The following is a 17,949-nucleotide window of genomic DNA, read 5'->3' as shown; positions in this document are numbered from 1 at the left end:
AACCCAGAGGACAGCAATATCTGTCCTTTCATGTCTCCAGTAGGATGCGAGGAGGTCCGCGACAAGAATACTTCAGTTACTCAAGGGGTCTACCAAAGAGGCAAGAGCAATAAGCCTGCTGAAAAGTAGTCCGCATGAAGGGGCTCTTCCCCACCTGGACCGGTCTATGGTGGGGGCCCCTCTGCTCTTCTTCCGCAACTAGTGGACGGCTACTTCCTGGGATGGGGCATCATCAAACGAGGTTATATACTAGACCCCTTATGGCTTTTCGGTCAAACGTTTTTGTTTTTCTTGCCACATTACTTGCACAGACACCTCACCCATCGAAGGTCAATATATTACTTAAAGTTGAGGGTGAGTGTTCCTGTTCGCCAGATGAGACCAGGTTGGAATTTTACTCCCACCTGTTCTTGGTACCAAAAACGAACTTGGCCTTTTGGCTGATTTTGAATTTCAAAACTGTCAATTCACATCTGAGGGTTACCAAGTTCAAGATAGTCCATATGTACGTCATCAATTCCATGGAGCAGAATGAGTTTCTTGCTGCAATGTATATAAAAGATGCATGCTTATATATCAAAATTTCGCAGAGGCATCACTGGCTCCTCAGATTTGCTGTTGGCTAGTATTAAAAAAACCTGTTCAGGGCATTGCCCTTCGATCTCGCCACATCTCTCCGGGTATTCACAAAGATCATTGAGGTACACTTGCGGTCCAATGCGAGTTACAACCATCTCCTATCTGGTCGATCTCAATTCAGAAACTCTGCTCTGGTCTCATCTGCGGCTGACCACAGAATTGAAGCTAACGCCTAGATGGTGATCAACTTCTAGGAGTTCTCCCTAGTCCTGTCACATCTCATGATCTTCCTAGGTCTCCTCTTCGACAACAACACATGTCACAACAGGTCAGAGGATAAGATTTTGGCCATCCAGAGGCAGTTTCTGCACTGCTCTCTGCCAAGTGGGTGTCTGTTCTGCTCTGCATGAAGTTTATGTGCAGGATGGTATCTTCAAAGTGATTCCATATGTGCGCTTCCATACGTAGACCTGTCAGCTGCAACCTTTTGCCTTTGTCTAGTACAAATCCCAACTTAGTGTGTCAAGTGTTTAAGTTGTCACATACAACTCTCCAATCCCTGTGTGGTGGCTCAGCAGACACTACCTGGCAGTGAATAATAGTAACCACAGATGCCAGTCTGCAGAGTTTGGATGCCGTGATGCAAGGCTTCGTCTACTAGTGGTTTGGACTTGGGCAGAAGCAAGACTTCCAAGAAGCATCTAAGAGTTAAGGACCATTCATCTGGCTCTCCTTCAGGTACAGTCTGCCCTTTTGAGGGTGGATGCTCAAGATCCAGTCAGACTATGCAATGACTTGCATCAATCACCAAAGTGAAACACACCGCTCCATGGCGATGACGGAAACGGTCAAGATCTTTAGATGGGTGGAAAGGCACATGCCAATGATATCGGAAATGTTCATCCCAGGTTTAGACAACTTGAAAGCGTATTTTCTAAGGCAGCACAAGTTCATCCCACGGGCTAGTCCCTTCATCTGGAGGTCTTCAACCATCTCCTGGACCAATGGGGTCTGCCAGAGGTGGACTTGATGGCCTCTCTATGCAATCGCAAGGTGCCAGGCATGAGGGATCCGAACGCAATCCTGGTGAATGCAATTACTGTCTCTTGGAAATTTTAGTGTATCGGTGTCCACTGATACATGCTTAAAAGGGAAAAGTCAAGCGAGTTCTCATCATTCTGGTGGCTCTGAACTGGCCAAAGCATTTGTGGTACACCGACATCCTTAGCATGGCGGAGGATCATCCTTGGCAACAGCCCATTTGACCAAATCTGCTTGTTCAGGACCCGTTTTTCCATCAGGCTTTAGCTCAGTAGGCCTCCAGTATCAGGGCTTCAACAGTCATGCTGTCAGAGTTAAGGGAGGGATTCTAAATTTTTTTTGCAGGAATTAAAAAAAATATATATATTTTTACACAACTTTGAAGGATGCAGAGAACCAGAATTCAGGCTATGCTTTAAATGGGGTAACTTCTGAATCTTACAGGCAGCCGTATTTCATGGTGTCAGATGTGCAGTCGGAAGATGATTGCTCAGACTGATGGCAGTCCTCTTCCTACCTCATCTACCAATGTTTCCATAAGATTACTTTCAGGTATGGGGTCCGCCTTGGGACCACACACACTGACATCCGTACCCCAAATATCGCAGCAGGTATTAAGGTTTATGTTGTTTATACCAGTTGTGCTTGAATATTTATTGATCTATATGTTTGCTTTATTGAGTGAATAATATATATTTCCTATGCATTCCAATGAATGTTTAAACTGTGGTCAAAATTTCAAAACATAAAATGCTTTTAAAACTGTAAGAGATTGATTTGTACATTTATATTGTACAGATACTGCAGTCTTTGCTGTATAACCTTGACACAATGTATTTGTAATATAAAATTGTGTTTCACATAGAATCACTATGGAGGATTGGACGGAGGACACTACACAGCATATTGTAAGAACGCAACGAAACAGAGATGGTTTAAATTTGATGACCACGAAGTATCAGAGATCTCAGTATCCTCTGTGAAGACCTCTGCTGCATACATCCTCTTTTACACCTCTCTGGATCTTCGAGCAACCGAGTTTTCAACATAAAAACACAATTTTTCTCAAATTCTGTATCTGGTGAGACCAGTCCTTGCCACAGAGAGGAAATGAGACACTTTGCTGATTCTTATTTTGCTCACTTCATAGGTGACTGTTCCAGTGCAGAAATATTAACTGGGGGAAAAAAAGATTTAACCTTATATTCTAATCTATAGACTCATTAGCAGTTGATAAAATAGATATAATTGTCTTGGAAATGTCCTTATTAAACTCTCAATATGTAACTACTCTTTTGTCTGCCGTGGCCATTTGATCCCTATTTCCATTTGCTTTTCTACTGTGACATAAAAACGGTCTAAGCAGAATGGTCTAAGCAGTATTTGAATCAAGGACTGCATACTTGCACATCATTGCTATGCATATATCTATGAAAAACTTTGTTTTGTTAGATACTCTATTTATATTAGAACTGTTAATCTTCAACTCTGCCATCAAACATGGCTGCTTGTTATCCCATTATGTTCATATGATGATATATAATCTCTCTCTCTATATTACACACTTTACAAATATTCATGAGTCTAGTTCCAAGTGAATTGAGATACACAGTGCATTATTGACAGTGATATTGGGCCTGTAGCCTGCACATTGCAGCATATGTGGCCCAAAATTGACCTTCAGGTCTATAATGGTATTGAAATGGATCAGTTAATTGTCAGACATGTAGCTAAATATGGCCAGATGTCAGGTAGAAGGCTACTGTGACTAGAAGTTATTAGAATGTGTGATTCTCATCCCATGTGGCCAGCTAAGTGTGCCTTCGGCTGACCAGAAGGTCTGATCCTTTATGGACTGAACCAAAATTCATAAGAATGCAGCAACAAAGTGCTGACCTGTAAGTTTACCCTTGTTTAACTGCTCCTGGTGACATCCGCTGCAGAATATTACCTCACTATTGAGGGTTCTTTCATAACAATGTGCTTTTCACCTTGACAACTTGAAGTTGAGACTGCATTTTGGATTTGTGTAGTTGAAAAACTCTAAAATAGATGCAAATCCATGTCTGGCTTTAGTGTATCCACACAGATGTGGATAGTATACATAGCAGAAATCCTGCTGGTATCACCATATTCTGACTTGGACTAAATATAGTATTGAATGGTTTGCCTTCATTTACCAAACCATTTCCTAATAAGTAAAATGCTCCATTCCATTCCTTACAGTTTTATTTTTCTGTTTATATTTTAGTAAAATATATATACTGTATATATGCACTTACTTTTCTTTAGAAATGCATTTTATGAAATAAAGATTTTTTTGTTTGTTTGTTTCTTTCACTGATGATGATATTTTACAAAGAAATAGGGCATGTGCTTTCTTTTTAAAATGGTCCTGCTTTGTCATGTTAATGTCCGTGTTGGTGCTAAGAACTCCCTTGAAAAAAAACAGTGTAAATGCCAGACACATATGTTGAAATTCCTTGTCTGTGTCTTGCAGAATATATTAGCCTTCTATTGCTACTCCGTAGCCCAAGATAAAAACAGAATTTGATAGTTTATTGTTTCAGTATTTGAGAATCCCTTTTGGTTATGTTTGCTGAAGAGGATGAGTGGGACGTCTCCCCCGGATATACAACTAGACTGCAGAGGACAAGCCCTACTTGCTGCATTACCAAAAAAACGATTTTTCCTTTGCCCCATTGCTCCTAGGAGGGGAGTCTCCTCTTGCCGCCCCCCCCCCCCCCCCCCCCTAGTAGTTAATGTCTGGTGATCGCTAGACAAAAAATAGAAACCATACACAAAAAAATGTAATTTCTTCTTCAGGGTCCATAGGGCTCCACAGGGTGACAATGGGGTGTAGGTGGTACTTGGAGGACTGGACACCAACTTCAAAGCTTTTTTCTATCCCACGATGCTCCAATCCTTTCCCCTATACCCTGCTCACAGCCTGAAGGCAACTCCATTTCGGTGGTGTCTGGCAGGAGCTGGATCACCATTGAAACAGCTTTTATTTTTATGATATATTTTTATTTTCATACAGAGCAAGCAGTACTAGACAGTTTCCTGGATGTCTGCACTGCTGCTCCATCACACCTCCGCGGCGCCACAACTCCAGCCCTCGGCTTGGTACTCGTGGTGCGGCTCCAGGGGGACCTAGCTAGCAGGGCTCCTCGAACCTCAGACTGCAGCCGGGGACTCAAGGGGACAGGTAAGGAGGGTCCCCAGTGGTAGAGTATGACCTATACTGGCGCAGGGGACCGCTAATGCCAGGGGCCCGGTGGTTGATGTCGGCATAGGGGAGAAAGCCCGCTCCATGCGGACCCTCCCCCAGCTCAGGGCGCCATTCCACTGTGGTCTTGCCGTCCTTACGCTGCTCCTCCCTCACCCTCAGTCCCCTCAGAGATCACAGCAGCCATTTTCTGCAACAACTTCAGTTCTCCGAAAATGCTGGGTCCAGTCTCCTTGTATACCTCTCCCAGGAGCCAGTTTATACAGTGCTATTTCCTACCAGCCACTGTGTAGTTGAATTTACTGCCCACTGCAGTTATATTGTATGCTCTGCATTGTATGTGACTTGCAAACGCTTGATTTCCTTTTACCCTCTTCCAGCTACTGATTGCACTAAATGGGAAGTTCCCCCTGCAGTGGATTCCCACGTGACATGCCTAGTTAAGAACGCTTCCTTACCTATCCACATTGCAACCGCCTTAAAGGAGACTAAGGATAGAAGGATTGAAGCTTGCCTAAAGTTTATATACTCTCTTACAGGAGCTATTACACGTACTGGCAGGGCTACGGCCTGTGTGGCAAAAGCCAATGAGAGTTGGGCAGAGGCCCTAGATGACACATTTCCCTCTGATGCTTCAAGGGAACAGCTGTCCTACATATCTAACATTAGAGATGCAGCCTCCTATTTAGGAGAGGCAGCTTTGGATACTGGTCTAGCTTCCAATGCATCTGCTACATCTGTGGTAGCCCGCCTAAACAAGGGTCGCCCCTTTTGGATCCCGTACTGGGCACTCCTCACCACGGACACAAGCCCCCTTATGTGGGGCGCAGTGACTGGCCAGCACTCCTTCCAAGGACACTGGACTCCAGCTGAGGCGATCTGGCCAATCAACGTCCTGGAACTGAGCCATTTACAAAGCCCTCACTCTGGCTCAGTACAAGTACAGTCCGACAACGCCATGGCAGTGGCCTATCTCAATCACCAAGGAGGCACTCTAAGTCAGTCAGCAATGGCAGAAGTGTCCCACATTCTCACATGGGTCCGAATGCTATCTCCCAGCCATCTGCATCCTGGGGTTTCCCAAGTGGGAGATGGATTTCCTCAGCCGTCATGATGTGCATGCAGGGGAGTGTTAACCCCATTCCAGAAGTCTTTCAGCTCCTGGTGGACAAATGGGGTCTACCAGACGTGCACCTCATGGCCTCCCGACACAACCACAAGCTTCCAGTGTACGGGGCCAGGACGAGGGACCCCAATGCAGACTTCTGTGGGTCCCTAGTGGGCAGTCTGCTGTGGCGCGTCTGCCGAACAACTATGCAAGGCGGCCACATGGTCTTCTGTCCACACCTTTCTTAGGTTCTATGCCTTTGATACTTTTGCCTCAGGATGTTTCCTTCGGGCGCCGAGTTCTCAGCTCAGGAGCGTCCCCGCCCTTGAACAACTGCTTTGGGACATCCCCATTGTCTCCCTGTGGAGCCCTATGGACCCTGAAGAAGAAAAGGAGAGTTATGGTAAAACCTTACCCTTGTTAACTTCGAAGTCCACTGGTCACCCGCCCTGATGCACCTGGCTTCTATGGTTTTCTTCTCTTGGTCACTTGTTTCCTTCTGTGTGAGAGTGTGATTCTTCAGTGTACCAGTCTTCCTTCTCTCCTATCCAGCTCCTGTCTTGGGCTTGTTAACAAAACTGAGTTGCCTTCAAGCTGTGGGCGGGGTATTAGGGGGAAGGACCGGAGCTTCCTGGGATAGAAAAAAAAGCTTTGCTGTTGGTGTCCAGTCCCCCAAGTCCTGCCTATACCCAACTGTCTCCCTGTGGACCCTATGGAGAGTTTAACAAGGGTAAGTTTTACCATAACTCTCCTTTTTTCACTGATGGTAATGGAGAGAGAGACAATCTAAATACCATATATTTAAGGCAGTAGGTTGCCTAGTTTGTAAAATAGTAGGCCCTGTTGGGCTGCCATATTCTTCCTATGCGCATAGTAAACGATTGAATTGAGACAGTGAAAAGTAAGTTTCATTTCAAATGCAGATTTTATTTTTGTCAAACCTGCTCATAAAATCCTGCTTTTTAGTATTTTTGAAAACAAAAAGTATTTTTTTTGCTTTGGTTTCCCTTTCATGAAATTTCAATTTAAAAAAAATATATATATATTTTTGGCTATTTGGGTTGAATACATATATTTATTTATTTATTTTTTACATGTTAGAAGGATTAAAAAGACTAATGGTATTTTATTTTTATTTTTTTTTAAATACAAAGTTATAATTTGTGTAGGTACCATCTTAAAAAAAATCAGTGATATTGGAATGTGACGAAAATGGCCTCAGCACAAGGATGGTAGAACCCTCAGTTGGGAAGTGGTGAAACGCCACATCAGTGTGACTAATTTTCTGTCCTTTTTAATATATGCTCTTCATTTCTTTTCATGGAAAGACCTGGACCAAAGGAAATTAATTTTAGTTTGTTTTTATTTTAATTTCTATGCTGTACTATGATTTCATATTGGGTGCATAACGCCTTTGTCTAACCACTTTGAAACAGTCATATGGACATTTACCATAATCTGAGCCCAACTTTGTAGCTACATTGGACAGACCTTGTCATTCATAAGGCGACAAGGAACAAATGGTTTGTAATGTGCCCCATGCTATGCACTCTGTCGATTACTGTGTGCACCCATCTATGCAGATTTTCTATTGTGTACAATTAAACCCAGGATCTACAGGACAAAATTGACATGCAGCATTAAATGTTATGTTTTGTTCATGGTTAATGTTTCATTGAAGCCTTTATGAACAACACATGCAATATCTTCTGTTCATATGTTCATCAATGCAAAATTAAGCATGGCACTCCATTTGGAATGTGACACAAGGAGACTATTGGTGGGAGCAGAGGGAGTTACAGGAATCTGCTATAAGGAAGCTTGGCAGGAGAATATAAAAAAAAATGTTTTCAAGCCCTTTAAAAGTAGTTGTAAGCAAAACATTATTTCTTTTGAATAAATTCACTCAAATCAAACTTGCAACATTTTTCTGGTTAAAACTGTGTTAGAATTCTCAGTACTCTTTATGTTTATTTTTAAAATCTAAGGCCCGTATTCAATTGCCAGCAAAAAGTCCCGGACTTTTCACATGCCGGAGTTTTCGCCGTCATCGCCAGTTTGGGCTCTGGAAAAGTATCGTGATCGTCACCGCGATTCGCCCTATTCACTTGCAAAGGACACGAGAACGTGTCCTGGCGAAACTGAGATTGGCAAAAAGTACTGTCAGGCTGATTTCCCCAAATCTGACACCCCCTTAAAGATGCACTGACATGGGTGATCCCTATGGATACCCAGGAATAGCCCTGCTGAAGGTATTTGGGTACTTGAATGGTCTCAATAGGTGCTATTTTAGCGTCTTTGCACAAGTGGTGAAGAATAGCATTTAGCAGTTTTTTATGGTTAAAATAAGTAGTCCCAGCAAATTTGGGTACATGAAAATGGGTGCAAGCATATTTAAAAATCGCTAAAGTGTGTTTTTAAAAAACGCACCTTCGGCAAGGACCTGCAAACAAACAAAAAAAAAACACGGGGCATACTTGGGGGACCCCCTGGAGTCTTTCTCTAGTTTTTAAGTTTGTCCAACAACTTTGGGTTTTTTTTCGCCCCCAAAACGAAAGTGCTTTTTTGGGGTAATTTAAAGTTTTTTTTCTTACTTTTTTTTACACCGTTTACCTTTGGGGGGGCTGTCCCAAGGCTGCAGGGGGTTTCCCCAACTTTGCACCCCAAACCACCAAAACTGCACTTTTTTACGCTTCCTTTCAGTGGCAAATCTTTTCCGCTGGTTACAAGGCGCAAACTTCGCATCGGCGGAAAGTCTTTGCAATTGAATACGGGGAAAATTTCTCGCCTGACGTGAGAACTTTTTGCCGATCTCTGCTTTTTCCCGGCAATTGAATATGGCCCTATATCTGAAACAATTCTAAACTACAGCAGGAAGAAGGATAAATTTAATTGCTCAGAGAGAACTGGTTTACTGTTGGTGATGATGGCTTTATTCAGACAGAGTAATACTAGGGTTGCCTCAGTATTGATTATTTGTATACAGGGCAAGATGATGTCTTTTTTGGCGAGTTGAAGTCCTGGCTGGTATAAAACAACATGTAAGCAAAAGGGGTTTGCACGGTGTATTCTGCAATGCTGAAATGGTTCATGTCATCAAATGCATTCCACTCTTTGGTCCCAGGATGTTTGCAGTATGCAGTGTAATGGCCAAAATCTAAATCTCCATAATGATTCTGAAAAATAAAATAAATATATTGTTATAAAAATCTTAGTGATATAGACAAAAATATTATGAGAATCTGCTTTTGTATGTCCGCCTGGTACTGTCTATGTATCACCCTATAACTTGCATTAACGTTATCTACTTCACTGTAAGCAGTTATCCTTTATTATGAATCCCAAAATGTTCCATTAAAGCGAATTTTTTAAAGTGCGGTGTAAATATATTTTTGTGGCATCACTTTTTTGGGTGGGAAGTGCATAGATTTGTGGATCGATGGAGGTGTATGTGAGGATAGAACATTTTTTCCTAATGGGAGAAGCTGGGCAGATCAGGGAAGTTCCTTGCTACAGATATTTCTATTTTTGTTTGTGGGGTGCTACACTGCATTTTTTTTTAGGGCAAGATTACATGAATGTTCCAGTTACGCTGAGGGTTCCAGTAAGCAGGAGTTTTCCCCCACTTTCAATTTTGTATACTCCAGGTGCATTTTTATAGGAAAGTGCTTTTCAGGATACACTCTGACCGATGTAATAAAGCACAGGTTCTCAAACTCTGTCCTCAGGACCCCAAACAGTGCATGTTTTGCAGGTCTCCTCACATAATTACTAGTGAAATAGTTAGCTGCACCTGTGGATCTTTTAAAACGTGTCAGTGACTAATGAATACACCTGTGCACCTGCTGGGTGATCAGCAAAAAGTGAACTGTGTGGGGTCCTGAGGACCGAATTTGAGAACCGCTGTAATAAAGCCAAACTCAGAACTGTCGTAATGTCATACAGTTTCAATGTTTTTTCACACTCATGATTAAGTAACCACATTAATGAGGGCACATGTTTCCAGGGCCGGTGCATGGTTTCTGGGCACCCTAGGCAGCATTTCACCTACCGCCCCTGCTCCCTCAAATTCAGATTATGCCAGATATTAGTGACCCCAATTTATAATATTCCACACAGCAGCGCCCAAAAACACTGCTCCCAATTCATAATATGCCACACATCTGTGCCACAAATTTATATGCCACACAGCTGTATCCCCATTTCATAACTATACTACACATCAATCCCTCCAATACATATTATGCCACACATTTGTACCTCCAATATATAATTGCCACAATGCATATGCCAAATATCTGTGCACCCAAATGATTGTATGCCACACAATGCCCCAATACATATGCCACACAGCTGTGTCCCCAATACATTCTTTCACACATCTATGCCCATTACATATTTATAACACATCTGTTATGAATGTCAGCACCCATTAACCTCCCCACATGTACACTGTACTCATTAACCCCCTCACACACTAACCCTTTTTGCACTCATTAACACACACCATGCCAAAACTCATTAACCCACATACACACTCACCCTGCCAGTACTCATTAACACACACATTATAAGTGCTCATTAACCCGCACACACACTCTTACCCTGCCAGCACTCATCAAACCCACACACACTCCCTGAGAGACAGGCTTGAACCCGGAGGAAAGGAGATGAATGGAGGAGAAGCAGAGTTGCCCACCGTCCTGCATCAAGGTGGGAGCTCCTGCAACCCTGCAAAGTAGGCTGAATCACCCGCATTCCCACAGCCCTGTATAAAATCTGGACTGCTTATGCGAGAGTCTGGAGGCAAAGGGGACGGGGCCTGAGCTTGACTGTGGCAGGAAGCAGAGTCGTACTCACAATGGGGCCCGGGTGCAGGGAGTCAAGTGTGGCTGCTATTGGCCCAAAGGTCTCCTGGACACACCTTCCCCTGCACACAGACTGCTGGGAGAGATTGATGCTCCCAGCATTCATTGGCCAGCCAGTGATAGGAGGAGGGAGGAGCCGACGCCGTAGGACTGAAGACAGGAGCTGCATGAGACACTGGGGCAGATGGATGAAGCTCTGGAAAGTGATAAAGTGCAGAGTGATAAACGACCAAACAATCAGCTCCTAGCTGTCATGTTACAGGCTGTGTTTGAAATATTACAGTTGGGAGCTGATTGGTTGGTCGTTTATCACTCTCCACTTTATCACTTCCCAGAGCTTCATACATCTGCTCCAGTGAGCATTAGAACTCACTGTAGCTCCTGCCAAATCTATTCATGTCAGTGCTGTGGGAGAGGAGAGAGGGAGGATGGGGGAGATCAATTAGTGTGATGTGTGTGTGCGTGCGAAAATCTATTAATGTGTATTATGATCAGGGCCGGCAACAGAAATCTTGGAGCCCGGTACACGATGTCTCTGGGTACCCCCCACCCCCCTATCCACAGCACCATCCTCCTCGGCCTAAAAACCCTGAACCCCCACACTGCAAGGTGTATTTATTAGAAAGACTCACATAAATTTCAGGGACAAAGGTGACAGGGAAAGGACAGAGATGCATGGATAGAGGTGAGGGCCAACACAGAACAGTGGGGACGGGAGAGAGGAGTGATGGGCAGGATAGAGGGGACAGGGCCAAGAAAGAACGGGAGAGCAGAGAGGGGTGACAGGCCCAGGAAAGGGAATAGGGCCAGGGCAGAGGTGACCGGGACAGGACGGAGGTGACAGAGCCAGGGCAACATTGACATGTCCAAGACACTAGTGACAGAGCAGGAATGGGGGCAGGACAAAGAGGGCAGAGTAGGACAGAAGTGAGGGGGCCAGAACTGTGCCCCCCTCCCATATCTTGGGCTCACTTGGCACCACCTACCCTTACTGGGCACACTTGGCAATCCTCCACCTCTCACTGGGCACACATAGCAACCCCTCCCTTAGTGGCCACACATAGCACCCCTCCCCCAATCTGGGCACACACAGCACCCCCACCCCTCCTTTGTACCCCCCTTTGGCCAGGCCTGAATGTGATGTGTGTGTGGGAATCTTAATATGATGTGTTTGTGTGGGAATCTATTGATTTGATATGTGACTGTGTGTGGGGATCTATTATGTGATGTGTGTGACTGGGAATCTATTAATGTGTGTGTGTGTGTGTGTGTGTGTGTGTGTGTGTGTGTGTGTGTGTGTGTGTGTGTGTGTGTGTGTGTGTGTGTGTGTGTGTGAATCTATTAATGTGATGTGTGTGACTGGGAATCTATTAATGTGTGTGTGTGTGTGTGTGTGTGTGTGTGTGTGTGTGTGAATCTATTAATGTGATGTGTGTGTGAGAATCTATTAATGTGATGTATGTGTGACTGTGAGTGGGATCTATTATGTGATGTGTGTGACTGGGAATCTATTAATGTGATTGTGTGTTTGGGAATCTATTAATGTGATGTGGGTGACTATATGTGGGAATTTATTAATGTGATGTGTGTGTGAGAATCTATTAATGTGATGTGTGTGACTGGGAATTTATTGATGTGATGTGTGTGAATTTATTAATGTATGTGTGACTATGTGGGAATCTATTCATGTATATGTGCGTGTGTGGGGGTCTATTAATGTCAATGTTGCAAGGCAAAAATATTAATGTCAGTGGGGAGCTAGGGTGTCGGCTTATAGGAATATATACGACCATAGGTGGAGCTAGACATTCCCTTTGGATGGAGCAGACCACGCCCCCACAACGGCACGGCACATTGTACAGCCATCTGCAATCTCCCTCAAAGTGATTTTCAACATAGGCAAGTATGAGGAGAGGGAAGGGGCCACCACCACTGTTGCTGACTACACTTAACAAGTGAGAGTGCAGTGCCAGGGATTGGGGGAGTTCATGTGTTAGCCTTGGTCAACAATAGTTAGGGCCAGCACTAAAAGAGTCATCTTTCTTTTTTTTTTGGACTCCGTGGCGCACTCCAGTTGCTGGCGCCCCTAGGCAGCCGCCTAAAGCTGCCTAATGTTAGCACCGGCCCTGCATGTTTCTTGTTGAACAATGATGTCACATAGAGGACATTGGACAGTTGGAATTTCCATTGTGTTCTATGAATTGTCTTATAAAATGAGGTATAGATTTTGATCTGTTAACACCCCTTGGCTGCTATGACCAAGGTGATCATGCCTTCTACATGCAACACAAAACTGTGTAGAATGAGTCCATCTCACCCTGCAGTACAGGGTTACAATAAAACCCACCAAGCAGAGCCCACCATAATTGGTATATTTTCTTGTAATATTGCAGCAAAAGAGTTTTTACAGTGACATGTGTACATACAAGTTGTGATATCATAACATATAGCCTCTTGGCAGTAACCTTGACCTACCTGAGACTAACAGTTATTCAGCAATGTATGACAATAACTCCTTCGTAACTGTTTGGCAAACTTTTTTTTTTTTTAAAGTAAATAACAAATGCATAACTTTTATGCTGTTGCGCTTGGTAGAGCCCCTATCCCTGCATGCGATTATTGGTACATTCAGGTAATACTAGTCACGATAAATTCTAATTATCAGGACCAATTCTTGATTAATGGTAAATATGCCCGTAAATAAGGCTTTTAAAAGTCATACATGGCAATTTGGACCAAAAAATTTTTCATAACTGCCTTAAGCTGGCTACACACTAAATGTCTGTGTACCCAGCGATCTGATGGGTGCCCCCCGACATGTTGGGCAGCCGGTATACATTAGACAATCTGATGCCCGACGTGTCGGCACCAGCCGCATACCGCTGCATGGGGTCGTCTGTCGCATCGTCAGGTTGAGCTACATGTAGGAACGACCGGACGATGCGGCTGACGACCCCACGGGAGCACGCACGCTCTGACAGTGCAAACATACTTCACGATTTGACGTCCAGATCCGTTAGGAATCGAGCAAATCGTTCAAAATATTGCTAAGTGTGTACCCAGCATTACAAGTACAGTAGACAGGTCTGGATCTAAAGTTGTATTGCTGTATTTAAATAAAGTCACTATGAATGACAATACAGGCTATAGGTTACCGTTCTTGTTCCTTTGAGCTGCAAGGAGCAAGACAGGTACCAAGCAAGACTGTTCTGATCCTTTCCCATAAAGTTAGACTTCAGAGCATTAAGCTGTTCCATTACTTCTGCAGGACTGTGTCTGAAGAGCCCCACATTGTTCTGGTTCTTTCAGCATTTAGAAATTGGAAGAATTTAGCCATCAGGAAGGGATGCTTAGTAAATGTTTCTCTTTTATTTAATGCCCCTTTACGTTTCTCTTCACTATACAATCCTGCAATTCACAACATGGTACAGTGTAAACCAGAGACTCAATGACCGGATTCAAGGTAAATCGAGCTCCCTGGATCTCCCACTCCACTGGGGAAGTCGGCAGGATCTTGGAGACTGTCTACTCTCCTGGATTGCAGGTGAACTCCCTGGAATTCTGTAGTTTTTCAGACATTCCGGGAGAGTAGGCGAGCACTGTATGTAGACAAGAAAAAGAACAAATGTTCCCCCAGCAATGAGACCTGAATACTACATGATAATAGAAATACAGAGATCTCAGTTTGCATATATTTGCAAAGATATGTCTAAGGCATCAGGCTGCATCAACACTTCTCTGTGTTGGCGGTCCCTAACGCTACATGATAATAGCATCCACTTCGGGTCATATAATTGCATATGGTTAGGCTACATGATAATAGCTTTATTCTATAAAAGGTCATTGACTTTAGTAGTACAATCTTCTTAAGTGGTACATCATATTACACTTAGGGGCATATACAATTGGGCGCGAGGTTTAGCGAGTTAAAAACCTTGCGCACCTTGTGCCCAATTCCGGAATACCACGGGTATGCACACTCCCGCTACCCGCGGTATTCAATTAAAAAAATAATGGTCGCGGGGTTTTCAGCTCTGAAAACCCTGCGCCGTGTAAAAAAAACAAACAAAAAAATACACCTACCTGGCAGGACGTCTCTGCGGCTCCCAGTGTCTTCCCTTCTCTCTTCTTACTGGAGAGGGGGCTGCTGGGAGTGCCGGTTTTGGCCAGTCAGGCAAGAACCGGCTGGCTTTTTTCTGGCACTCAGTGCCTTTCATAAGCAGCGGCTTTGAGACGCTTTTTATGTCAGGTGTTTTTTTTTCCCTATTGGGCATGCGCAGCAGCAGCGCTGCTGCACAAACCCGGCCGGCAGAAGCCAGTGTGTGTGAAAGGAAACATTGTTTCCTTCACACTACTGGCGTGCAGGGACGGCGCGGCCACGGCACGGCACCGACCTGTATAGTAGTTTTTTCCGGCTATATTACGGCGACCGTGCCGTGACCGTGTCGTGTGAAAGGAGCCTGTCCTTTCCCTGCAGTACTATATTTCACAGCCGGTTAAATACCGGGCGGCTTTTTGCCGCCCAGTCAAAACCGGCATGTGTGAAATAGCTCATACACACTTACATACAGCACACACACTGACATACTCACCCTGCTGCAGAAGAGCCGGATCCCTACGTTAGATGCAGAAGACAGCGCTTTGGAAGGTGAGTAATTAAGGACTAATTAAGCTAATTGGATACTTGCAATTGCTTAATTAGTCCTCGGGGGGTGCCGCGGGGTGTCAGAGCAAGTCCCGGTTATTTTTGCGTGAAAAAAAACTCCCGGTGCGTGTTTTTAAAAAAAAATACGCACCTAATAGAATTGCAAAAACCTGCATCTGCAGGAAAAACCTTACAGGTGCGGGTTCTTTGCTATTCTCGCACACAGTTGAATATGCCCTTAAGGCTCGTATTTTACTTACCACTACAGCATATAAGCTGTACATGGAGTGTTTTCCATTAACGGTTGAGACAAATGGAGACAGGTCTAAATCGTTCAGAGGACATGTGATGTTTGTTTTCAGTTTTCTTTTCACCCGACCTTGATACTCAAACCTGCAATTTAAACAGGTGTTAGGTGTTTGTTTACTTACATGGTTTCATTCATATATACAACTTGATTCCGCACAAGATCAAATAGGACATAATTTATATAATAGATCCCAACATATTGGCTGTTTTGACACAATAGATATAGTACAGCTCTTGGTTGGTGGTGCTCCCAAATTTTAAGTATCTAAACTTTTTATTTTTCTATTCTTGCCAGAAAGCAAGGAGAAGACAAAAAAAACTGCTTTTTGGGGCACACTTAAACATTGTAATTCAAACAATATGATGAGTATATTTATTAAAACACAAATTTTATTGGATACTACCCCTTTATAATATTCCCAGCATGTTCAAAATGGGGGTATATCAAAGAAAATATCATTAAAACAAGTATTAAATATCGAATAATATCAAATAAATTCCCTTCTGATACCCAAAAGAGTCTGGGTTATATGTATTCAGTTAGGCTATTTGTAGTAGGTGTGCAACGACAAAAATAAGTCATGAATGGTCATTCTAACACTTATCACCTATGCTCTACCTAAAAAGGGAAATCTCAAAATTCCACAGTACCTCCTTCAATAATTCTATTTGGCGCTCATCCACTTACATGGTTTGTAATACACCTGTCACACAATTCAGTGCCTACAAAAGTGGCATTAAAAATGTTAAATGTTTTTTTTTTCCTCTGGCAGTAAGGCTTTGGGACACTGGTCCATGGGATTGCAGGTTGGGGCTGGAGTTGGCACTTAAACTACTCTGTAGCTTTAAAATGAAGCTCCTCCCCCCTGCAACCCCATAATCCCAGTCTACTTTACGTGCCTATGGCGTAGCAGCTCCTTTTGTTGGCTTAGTTATTTTATTTTATTTTTTTTGTAATTCTTTTTTTTTTTTTACATTTTCATGTGTGTGCTGCTTGTGGCAGCGCAGTGTGAGTGCAGCTGTGGGAGGAGGGGAGTTGAGCTCCCTGCGGCCCCCCACACTAAGCACTCTGGTCTATGTTAGTCCGCCTGGATCTGGGGACAGGATGTGCTCTCACCTTTTTAGAGGGTGCCGGGTGGCAGCGCTGTCCCAGATGGTGGCTCCATCTTGCCAGGTTTTACTGAGGGTGGTTCCTTTACCAGGAGTGCACGCTTTATAGGCTGCTTGGGCGAAGCATGCCCAGTGCTTTCCTCATGGAGGAGAATGGCACTTATAGCAGAGGGAGAAAGTGCAGCCACAGAACGGAGGGCTGAGCTTGTAGCTGCTGGTCTCCACTGCACATTCCAGCAGCAGTGGTGCAGTCCTGGCTGCTGCTGTGAAGGAAGGTGGCTGCTAAACTCCTGATATCTTTTGGGACCCTACAGGCTGGGATCGTTGGCTGGTGCAGTCCTTTTTCCCAGCTCCTCTCCTCTGCAACTAATGGCCTCTCAGGAAAGCTATCTGTTATTATTGCCTCTGCTGTTCTGAGTAATTGTGCACAATTGTGCTCAGTGACCTGTGTTATTATTTTCCTGTATCTGAGAAATTGTCCGCTATATCTAGCGTGGGACTATGACGGACAAAGCCAAACCCGTCAAGGCAAAAGGCGTTGCTATGGTTTTGTTTTTCACTTGTGCCCAGTGTAATGTAAAATTGTGTGAGAACAGGTGGACTCTGGGGCCTTGCTTGCAGACTGTCAGACAAGGTCTTGTGTCATGCAGTCGTTTGGGGACGCCGCGCCTGCCCTTGCAGAGCCATCGCGGGCACAAGCTCTGTGTTGGCTGGTCTCTGACTTAGTTCGCCTTGTGACACTTCAAGTGGATCAAGCTTAAGGCAGCTGCCGTGCCTGTTTCTCAGGGCATGATTCCGAGTTGCCGGCTCTTGGTGTTGCGACACCCCGATCAGTGTCTGATCCACCCTGGCTCCGTACTATGGAGCGTACGGCATCGGGGTTTGAAAAAGTTTCCACTTATTTGGAAAGCTTTTTTTGCAAGGCGCATAAGTGCCTTTCTCCTTCCAGGGTTCCTTTAGATATTTCAGATTCCGAGGAGAAGGACGGTGAATTAGTAGAGTTTGACATCGTCCCAGAGAGTGAGGATTGGAGTCTTCATCAAGTCATGGAGTGGAA

At 44.1% G+C, this 17,949-nt stretch overlaps 2 protein-coding genes across 4 annotated transcripts in view; one reads left to right on the top strand and one right to left on the bottom strand.

Moving 5' to 3' along the window:
• The window catches only part of USP8 (ubiquitin specific peptidase 8), a 69,036-nt gene extending 65,087 nt beyond the window's left edge, over positions 1 to 3,949 (top strand). The window contains exon 20 of the mRNA XM_088472826.1: positions 2,486 to 3,949. Coding sequence (XP_088328952.1) covers positions 2,486 to 2,671 — 186 coding nt within the window. The 3' untranslated portion in view covers positions 2,672 to 3,949. The remainder of the gene's footprint in view (positions 1 to 2,485) is intronic.
• A 4,486-nt stretch (positions 3,950 to 8,435) lies between these two features.
• USP50 (ubiquitin specific peptidase 50) overlaps positions 8,436 to 17,949 on the bottom strand; it is a 42,969-nt gene continuing 33,455 nt past the window's right edge. For all 3 annotated transcript variants that reach the window (XM_088472983.1, XM_088472984.1, XM_088472985.1), the window contains 2 exons: positions 15,734 to 15,866; positions 8,436 to 9,136 (listed from right to left, as the gene is read on the bottom strand). In XM_088472983.1, the coding sequence (XP_088329109.1) occupies positions 8,933 to 9,136; positions 15,734 to 15,866 (337 nt within the window). In that variant the 3' untranslated portion in view covers positions 8,436 to 8,932. The remainder of the gene's footprint in view (positions 9,137 to 15,733; positions 15,867 to 17,949) is intronic.

This window comes from Taudactylus pleione, unplaced genomic scaffold (assembly GCF_031769625.1).
Source record: "Taudactylus pleione unplaced genomic scaffold, aTauple2 ptg000129l, whole genome shotgun sequence".
NCBI classification, from domain to species: domain Eukaryota; kingdom Metazoa; phylum Chordata; class Amphibia; order Anura; family Myobatrachidae; genus Taudactylus; species Taudactylus pleione.
This window is presented reverse-complemented; position numbering and strand designations above follow the sequence as displayed.